General features: G+C 43.7%; 1 protein-coding gene across 7 annotated transcripts in view; it reads left to right on the forward strand.

Moving 5' to 3' along the window:
* Window positions 1–10,016, forward strand: part of MICAL2 (microtubule associated monooxygenase, calponin and LIM domain containing 2) — a 264,175-nt gene that overhangs the window by 80,735 nt on the left and 173,424 nt on the right. For all 7 annotated transcript variants that reach the window (XR_011168915.1, XM_069091238.1, XM_069091233.1 and 4 more), the window contains exon 3: window positions 7,769–7,976. Coding sequence is in view for 6 of the 7 variants with exons in the window: in XM_069091238.1 (XP_068947339.1) it covers window positions 7,769–7,976 (208 nt within the window). In the remaining variant the exon portion in view is untranslated. The remainder of the gene's footprint in view (window positions 1–7,768; window positions 7,977–10,016) is intronic.

Here is a 10,016-nt window from a genome sequence, read left to right on the forward strand (position 1 = left end):
TCTCTCTCTCTCTCTCTCTCCTTTCATTGATATCTTTTGTCTTTATATCTATCGCTTTTATTTCCCAATATATCCCTCACTCCTTTTCATGAGTCATCCTTTATTACAAAGAATAAAGGTGTGTGTGTGTGTGGGGGGAATCAGTTTAGTGACATTAACCAGCACCTCTCAGTTTAATCCAACATCATATACAGTGCTCCACATCTGTAGTTCCCCACCTCTACAAAGAAGGGAGGAATGTGCATCTTCTTCAGGTCCAAACTTCCTTATCATAATTTAAAGCATTCAGTTTCCTTTACTGTATTGTTGCTTTTCCCATTTATATTGCTATAGTGATTGTGTATATGATTTATCCTGATTCTGCTTACTTTGCCTTGGATCAGTTCATAAAAATCTTCTTTTGCCTCTGTTTTCATTATATTCCATTGTCCTGATTGATGTTCCCTGAATCAACATTGTTTATCTTGCCTCTGTGTTTTTGCCGAGTCTAATCCCTGTGCCCAGAATGTACCTTCTCAGCACCTCTACTTCTTAAAAGACCTGATCTCCTTTAAGGCTTAGCTCATGCACCATGTTCTGTTGAAAACTTGTCCTTATTGCCTCACTTGTTAGTAGTCTTATTCTCTCTTTTCCTCTCCCCTCCCCTCCCCTCCCTTCTCCTCCCCTTCCTAAATAATCACGTTATGTATTTATCTGTTTACATGTTGCTTTACTTTGGTAGAATGTTAGCTTTTTGAGGGCAGGGGCTTTTTCATTCTGTTGTAGCCCCTATCTTCATTTGCTGAATATAATAGGCATTTAATAAATGCATGTTGTGTTTTATTGCTGGGGAGCCCTATCCTTGGTTGTATTACCTCTACTTAAAGAGCTGGTGATGGAGTATTCACAACTTCATGAAGCATGCCATAACAGTTTTGTGTAGCTCTAATTGTGAGGATGCTTTTCCTTATAACTGAGCTAATCTGCCTTCCTAAGGTTCCATTCCATTACCCCTAGGTTTGTACTCTGGGGTGAAACAAAATAAATCCAGTCCTTCTACATGATACAAATTTCAGCTTATCATCAGGCTCTTAGTTATTAATACTTTTACTGGTCTCTTCAAACTTCCTGATTTTATCCAGAATGGGCACTGGTACAAAACCAAGTAAAAACAACCCACAAAAATATAAATTAACTTTGACTGTTTGTTGTACATTCCATGGAAGCAGGCCAGGTCTCAAATGATTAATTTCATCATATGCCTACTAGGTGCCTTCAGTGACTTTGAGGCCAACAAGAAGCCAACTTTTCAGTCATGTGATGGATTTCAACTAATCCTTGAAGGTCATTTGAAACCATTGAATTCCCATGTTCCAAATGATCAGCACAGACATTAAATGGATTTTGATGATAGATTTAGAGTAAGAAAGGTTATCAAACACAAACCTCTCATTTTGCAGATAAGGAAACTGAGGCAGAGAGTGGTTAAGTTGAAACTTGCCCCATGTCACAGAGCTTATACAAGTATCTGAGATGGGATTTGAACCTTCCTGACTCCAAGTCTAGAACCCTTCCTCTACGTGAAAGTTTGCTGTGTGCGCACATCCATCGTGTCTCTTTCCCCCCAAATCTCATAAGCTGCTTTGGTGAATCGTAGTTTTCTGTAGGCATGGTTTGAGAAGTTTGGTCGCATATTCATGCCATATTGTGTAGTAGAAACTTCTTCTAGAACATATCAAGACTTTGCCATGTAGCCAGCTCAACCACTTTGGCAGATTCAGCCAAGAACATCATAAAACATGGATGAATGGAGTGGCACCTCTAGTTTCCATGTATGTCGGTCTAGCTCTTAAATCACTGCCTCTGGTATGATTGTGAGACAGGAAGATCTTATCAGGGAAGTAACCACAGGAGAGCTCAAAGCAGGAGGATCTGTTGGGGTATCAGCCAATCTTTTTTTTTTTTTTTAAGCAATAGGGGTTAAGTAACTTGCTCAAGGTTACACGGCCAGTTATTTCTGGGTGTGGTGCCAAGTATCTGAGCCTGGATTTGATCCCCAGGTCATCCCAACACTGGGGCCGGTGCTCTTGCTCGCCGAGCCACCTGGCCACCCCTTCAGCCAATCTTCTGATCACCAGTAGCGCCATCCAAATGGCACTCGTGATTTAGGAGCATAATCAGATCAGGATTCTAATATCTTCACACACCATGATGAATGAGTGAAGAAGCAATTTCTATGTGTTAAACACTGGGGATGCAAACAAAAATATGCAAGCATCTCCTCCTCCTCCTCCAAGATCTCATTCTAACTCTGGGAGACGATATCCCAAAGAAAGTTCTGTTCCAGGGTATATGGAAAAGTGAGGCATGGAAGCCTTAAGGGTACAGCCTGTGGTACACTTACTGGCCCCAATGAGAAACTGAGCCCACTGACCAGTGACTCTATAAAGTGAACTTCACTGTACCTAGAAACATACTCTACTTGTGCAGAAAGTGTAGTGAAGAAGACAATACTAGACCTGGATGTTAGTCAGGAAGACCTGAGTTGGAATCCTGTATCAGACAATTACTTGTTTGTGTGACTGTAGGCAAGTCACTTCTTATATTGGGACTCAGTTTCCTTGCCTGTAAATTATGGGGTTGGCTTCCTTCAAAGCTCTCCAGCTCTGAATCTCTGAGACTATGATCCTTACTCCCATGGTGATCTGTGAAGCCAGGGCACTGCCCATAATGCTGTTCCTGAGTTTGCCCAGGAATCATAGCATCCATAGTCATGAAGCTTCAGCTCATGCCCCAGGCTTCTGGTGGGCTTCTCTGCTGGTCCAAAGAAGAGAGAGTCTGGATTATTCACGTTAGAACTACTGTTTCCTGGGCACTTCTCTTAGGTGGCATCTATCTCGATAGTTCCCTGGTGTTTTGAAGGGCCCAGAACACATTTTGTTTCATGAGCTTTCATTTTAGAGAAGAAGGTAGAGGGGGCCAATGTCATTCACCCAGTAAGGTCTTGTGTCTGGGACGGTGATTATGCAGAGGTTGAGGGACAGACAGATTTTGACGTTGGGGCACGTTGAGTCCTTAAGTTTTGTACTGAGTTATGAGTTTGAAGTTATAGGAACCAGAATTAAATCCCAGGATGAGGGAGAAATCTCTTTGGGCCAGTTTTCTGAGACTTTTTCAGTAGTAGACTATGATATAGTGAGCCCTCCTCTTCTGACCTCACATATAAACAAAGAGCTGTTTTTTCCATGTGCTGTTTGTCTTGCTATTTAATAAATGCTGAAGCCTAAACACTGTAGGGACTTATCTATACAATGGACTTCCTGCTGTCTTTGGCTCCTAATATCCTAACTAGATGATAAATCAAAGACTTCTGAATGATATGGAGAGTATCAGCCAGCTGAGCCCCACCTTCCAGCCTGGGTGGGATAGACATTAACCATGACTGACTGACTCCAGGAAGTTCAAACCCATTGCCTGGCAGGAGCATGAATGTATCTGGCTGCCAGAATCTTGTAGACCGAGAGGTTTAGGACTTGGCTGTCTGGCTATGACTGATCCTCCAGAGACTCGGTGGGTTTTGAAGGCAGCATTTTAGTTTGGAGTTACCACAGGGCAGCCGGTGAAAACCACCAGAGAACCGCATGGGGCACGTTTGAACAGCATGGCTGGTTCTGTAGGAATTAGGATGGGAGAAGGGCAGCAGGAGTTGGCATCCGCTAGTTTGGGTTCTAAGCTCTCATTCATCATTGCAGGAGGGTACGTACAAAGCGGAAAGGCCTAGTTTCTGTCCAGTGGGAACTTTCTCCAATCTTAAACATCTGCCCTGAATTTTCTTCGATCCCCTGGACTTGGAATCATGACCATCAGAGATCAAGAGATAAAAGGGACCTCTGAGGTCATCTAGTCTCCCAATCTCTTTATTTTACAGATGGGGAAACTGAAGCCTATAGAAAATGATTTGCCCATGGCCAAACCCAGAGTCTCTGATTCCTGACACAGAGCTCCTTGGGTTCAGACCCTGCCCTTTTTTTTTTTTTTTTGCTTCCTAATTCCTCTGCCCTTCCCTCTTCCTCGCCTTTTTTCTTTTGTTCAGGCCGTAGCCTCTGTTCTGGAGTGGTCTGGCAGATTTGGTGTTTTGCTCAATGGAGAAACCCAAGTTTGGGTCCTGGGGCCAACATAGAACCAATGTGTGACATCAGGCAAAGAGTTAGCCAGTCAACAAGCATTATTAGATGCTTGCTATAAAATATCTTTGATGATGATGATGATGGTGTCTTTTAATGATCTGTCTTTCCCCTCCCTCCAATTGTTGTGGTAATTAATTCTGGGTTCAGACTTGGTGAGAGAGGATCAGGGTTCTTCTCTTGCTTTGATCAGTGCTAGGGATGCAAAGAAAGGCAAAGACACATCCCTTTCCTCAAGGAGTTGACATTCTAATGGAGGAGATGACATGTAAATAAGTATGTCTGTGCCAAATATTTACAGAGTTTATGGAAGGTGATCTCCCTTTCTGAACCTCCATTTCCCCATCTGTAAACAGACATAATGATGTATGTAGTACTTATCTTACAGGGTAGTTTCTGGGGATCCAGTGAAATAAAGTACTTAAAACACTTTGTAAACTTGAAAATGACATATACATGTCAGTTATTTAATCTCCTTGAGCTCATTAGATCCATTGGGATTTCCTTTGATTGAGTCTAGGGTGAACATCTAGGCATGCAGTTTATCCTGTAGGGGATGTAGGAAATTTTGTATGTGACCCCAGGTTGGCTTTGACTAAGGAGATTCAAATGTTTTAGCCCAGAAGGTTAAGTAAAGCACTCCAGCTACTGTGGCCCTCCCAACACAGAGCTGCCTATACTTAGGGAAAAGGGATTTACCCCCTCTCTGACCATTGCAGTATGTGAGAGAAGATCAGGACTCTTCTCCTACCCTCTGCTTCTACTTTTCCTCCCAGCTCTTACTCAGTCCTTGTTCTCATGATGACAGAAGGGACCAAGCTTAGCAGTTGGCCAAATAGGAAAAGATAAACTAACCACAAAGAAATGCAGTGAATCCAGACTTAACCTCGAGACAGACCTCGGAAGTTCTGAGTTGGGACATATAGGTCATGCTTTGACACACGAGTCACTCTTTGGCAACATGCTAGAACTCTCGGAAGTGGTGGAGGAGGTGGCTGGAGTTGGATTGTGAGATAATGAGCTTGCAGACATGGAACAGGGGCCTGGGGTTCCTCTGTGGCCATAAATAAAGCGAGTTTGGTGAAGACATCACCAGCTTGAGCGTTATCTGACAGATGACTTCATTTCCCATGTGATTTTCATCCACTGTATCTAGAAAGGCTTTTTATCCAAAGGACAGATGGGGAAGGGGCATTCGATCCAACAGGTCTGCTTAGCCTGTGGCAGGAGAGCTTCTGAAATGCAGGTTTTATCTCTCCCAGAGGCCTCTGAGTGTTCCCTGAATTCACAAGGGGAGGGTTGCATAGTTTTTAAGAGATAAGATTTGACCCTGAGCATGGAGGCTTGTTTTCCAAAGACTTGGTGATGTCAAAGAATGAAACCCAGGCTTAGCCTGAAGCCTGGTGGCCTGTCCAGCTTGCTGGAGGCAGCTTGACCTCAGACTCTTAGAACTACTTCCTTCTGTTTGAACAGTCAGCTGTAGGTCACTTAGATCTTGGGGCTCCCTGTTATCTCTGAATGAAGCCTCAGAGCTAGAAGGGACTTGTGAGGTTACCTAGCCCAACTCCTTCATTCCACATGAGAAAACTGGTGCTCAGAAAGGGGAAGGGATTTGCTAGAGATAACACTGATAGTAACAGAGATGCTATTTGAACTTGGGTCCTCCGACTCTGAGATCCACCACCTTTTCTACTGTGCCTCAGAGAATGAATTCTTTTTCATTCAGTCATTCACTTAAGTGCTATTCTGTGTGCCAAGCACTGTGCTAAAAGTCTGGGCATGCATGTGCACATACTCCATTTCTTCAAAGAACTTACATTTAAAAAAATATATATATAACATGTAGAAAGAACTTTTAACGTTTCTTTTTTATGATTTTTGAGCTCCAGATTCCCCCCTCCCCTCCCCTAGAGCTGAGAAAACAAGCAGGTTGATATAGATTATTATACATGTGCAATCATGCAAAATGTATTTACATATTAGTCATGTTGCAAAAGAGAATACAGACAAAAAAACCCAAGAAAAATGAAGTTTAAAAAGTATGCTTTATTCCGCATTCAGACTACATTAATTCTTCCTCTGGAGATAGCATTTTTCCTCAAAGGTCTTTTGGAATTGTCTTGGATCATTCTATTGGTGCGAATAGTTAAGTCATTCCCAGTTGATCATTATATATATAGTCTTGCTGTTACTATGTACAATGTTCTCCTGCTCTGCTCATTTCACTTTGCATCAGTTCATGTAAGTCTTCCCGGGTTTTTCTGAAGTCTGCCTGCGCATCATTTCTTGTAGCCCCGTAGTAATCCATCATAATCATATGCTACAACTTGTTCAGCCATTCCCCAATTAATGAACATCCCTTCAATCTCCAATTCTTTGCCAACACAGAAAGGGCTGCTGTGCATATTTTTGTACAAATGGAAACTTCTTCTTTTTCTTTGATCTCTTTGGGACATAGACCCAGTAGTGGTATTGCTGGGTCAAAGGGCATTTGGGCACAGTTCTAAATTGTCCTCCAGAATGACTGGATCACTTCACAACTCCACCAACAGTAGATTAGTAGAACTTGCATTCTAATAGGGGAAGCAACACTTAGGAGGAAGAGGTACCTGGGGAAGGGGAATTTGGATTTGGAAAGTTTCAGGGGAGATGGCTTCTGTCTAGCTGCCTTGAGGATACCTCAGCCTAGAAACATCCCAGCTCATTTTTAAAGCCCAAATCCAATCCCACCTCTTCTACGAAGCCTTCCTTGAAAGCTCCTGCCCAAACTTGAATCGATCTCTTCCAACTCACTGGGCACTTTTCCCCCTCCTTTCATTCATCTAAGTAACTCCTGGTATGGAGGTGTCTTCTAATGATGCAGATTGTCAGGTCCTATGGAATTTCTTGCCTCAGAGAGTTTCTCTCCCATCAGAATGTATCCCTTTTGTGAGAAAGCATTATTTCATTCTACAAATACTTATATCCCTAGTGCCTAGCCCAGTGTCTGGCATATAGTAGGTGCCTAAATAAATGCTTGTTAACTAATCGGCACTACAAGGTCAACTGATTTACCCTTGTTCACCCAGAGGCAAGACTTGAACCCAGGCCTTCCTGATTGCAGGGCTAGCCATCTGCTATACCCTGCTTTGTCTCCCTGGGTATTTCATCTGGGATATTAGCTATCCCCCCCGAGTCTGTTACCACCTCTACTAGACTGTGAGTTCCGTGAAGCTGGAGCTCCCAGACAAAAAGACAAATATTTGTGGTTTCATTCTTTGTATCTCTAGCACCGCCACAAAGGTTGATGCTAGCATTTATATAAAACTTTAAGGTCTGAAAAGCCCTTAGACTTTCATGCTCTCCATTGGATCTTTGCCATAACCCTGTGAAGTAGGTGAGGATGAGGAAATAGAGGCCAAGAGGTCATGTTGCTTGGCTAAGATTCCACAAAGCTAGTAAGAGTCTGAGGCAACATTTGAACTCATGTCCCCAACCCCAGATCTAATGCTCTGGCTACCACGCCACTAATGCCTGTTGATTGATTGACTTTGGGCCATTCTGTGGGTGGGCAGTGGGCTTGGTGGTCAGTGACCATTGTTGTTTCTCTCCTGCCCTTTCTGTAGTGTCTGGTGGTTGGAGGAGGACCCTGCGGCTTGCGTACTGCCATTGAACTTGCCTACCTGGGAGCCAAAGTGGTCGTGGTAGAGAAGAGAGATACTTTCTCCAGGAACAATGTGCTGCACCTTTGGCCATTCACCATTCATGACCTTCGGGGTCTCGGTGCCAAAAAGTTCTATGGGAAGTTCTGCGCGGGCTCCATCGACCACATCAGTAAGTGTACAAGGCAGCCCCAGGTTGTGTGGGGGTGAGTCTGCAGAGGCATCTCTGGGGAGCAGATGGAGATCCATGCCCAGGGCAGTTTTTACGGAGACTGCCTTTTGTAGTTGGATAAACAGGAAAGCTGTTCCTCCTTGTGGGGTGCCTCTTAGGAGGAAAGGTAAGATAGTGAGCCCTATTCTCTAGAGCAGAAAGTGGATGGAATTCAGGGAGGAGACTTGAACATTCCACGGGTTCTCAGAGGGCTCTACCACCTACCTTACAGGGTTCTGGTAAGTATCAAACAAGATAACATGTATAAAGGGCTTTACCAGACTTTGAAATGTTAGATCATTGTTGTAAAAAATTAGCTCTACAGAATCCCTGATCCTCACACAGCCTTCAGTGAAAGGGCCGTTATTCTATCCTAAGGCAGCACATACCATTTGGGGATAGTTTTAACTGAAAGAAAGTCATTTTTTGAATGGTGGGAGAGGCTTGGACCTGGATTTATTTGGCATGAGGAACTCCTCGTGTATAGAAAATCTCTCTACATAGGCAGATCAGGGACTGGTCTGTAATTCGTAAGTGACTTCATTTTGGTAGCTCAGGTCACTTAAAGAGCTGATACCTAGTGTCACTCAGCATCATGTGGTCGGAATGCCTGGGAAGGGGGGACCTGATCCAAAGGTGGCCTTTTCTGTTCCACGTCCTTATAACCTGTTGAAATCTCATCCCTTCCAACATTCCCCCTGTTAGTGTCTTCTGAGTTTCACAGAATAGGTCTTGATTTCTCACTGGGCCAAAAAAAAATATGCCTTATTATATTATTAAATGCCGGCTGTATGCCAGGCACTATGCTAAGTGCTTTACAAATATTACCTCATTTGGTTTTCAAAGCAACCTAGGAGGAAGGTGCTGTTGCTGTTTTCCCTATTGAACAGATAAGGAAACTGAGGCAGGCAGAGGTTAAGTGACTTGTCCAGGGTCACATAGCTAGCAGGTATCTGAGGCAGGATTAGAAGTCAGATCTTCTTGAGGTCAGGCCCAGGGCCCTATCTCCTGTGCCGCCAGCTGCCTCTGAGTCCACTGATTCCCTGAGCTGATATTTCTATCCCGGTTTGTCTTAAGTTTTGTCAGCAAAGTTGGTTTGATGCCTATCCAATGAGCATCTTTCATCTCCTACCTCCTATGAGGTTACCTAGAACCTGTGTCTCCATCGAGGGCTTTTATGAGTTTGAGCCCAAGCAGGCAGTGCTGATGCAAAGAGATGTATTCAGATGCCTTGGATCTGGGTTTGATTGGAGCATTCCGCCCCCAGTAAACATAGGAAAGGCATGGGTATAGCTGAAGGCACCTACGGTCCCCTTCTCTCCCCTCAGTCTAATCTTTTCTTAGTTATGTCCCAAGATTTCTCAAGTACTCCTTACATAGCATAGTTTTTATTTCTCATTAATATCCTGGTGGCCTGCCTGGAGGAGTTCCAACTTGTCAGTTTCTCCTAAAATATGTTCTGGAACACAACAGAATTTTCAAAGCATGGCTTGTCCAGGGCAGAGGCCACGTGGTCAGGGTCACACACAGAGCAAGTTGCAGGGGGAGACCTGACTGAGAGAGTCTAGGATTTTGTCCTCTGAGCTGGGGTTTCTTTAAATGGAATATGAAGAATTGGCTGAATATGGAGGCCTCAGGCCTCAAGGGCTCTTCTTAGAATCCTGGGGCAAAGGTTTAAGGTTGGGGTGGGGGCAGGCTAGGGACTTGGGATAAATAACTTGCCTAAAATGGACTGCCAAAGGGATCTTAATATTAAGGCAAATGCCAACATGGTGACTTCTTTGAAATCTGAGATGATTACATCCTTAGAATCAGAGAAGACTCCATACTTTCATATTTTACTAGAAAGCTGAGGCATCAATTTCCAAGCAGTTCTTTTCTACCATTAAAATTGTAAACTCCCTCCTTTCCTGTCTCCTTTCCTTTCTTCCTTCCTTCCTTCCTCCCTTCCTCTTTTCCCTTCCTCCTTTCCCTTCCTCCTTTCCCTTCCTCCTTTCCCTT

This window comes from Petaurus breviceps, unplaced genomic scaffold (assembly GCF_028583685.1).
Source record: "Petaurus breviceps papuanus isolate PSGF00001 unplaced genomic scaffold, PetGlider_PUasm1.0 188, whole genome shotgun sequence".
Classification (NCBI taxonomy): Eukaryota; Metazoa; Chordata; class Mammalia; order Diprotodontia; family Petauridae; genus Petaurus; species Petaurus breviceps.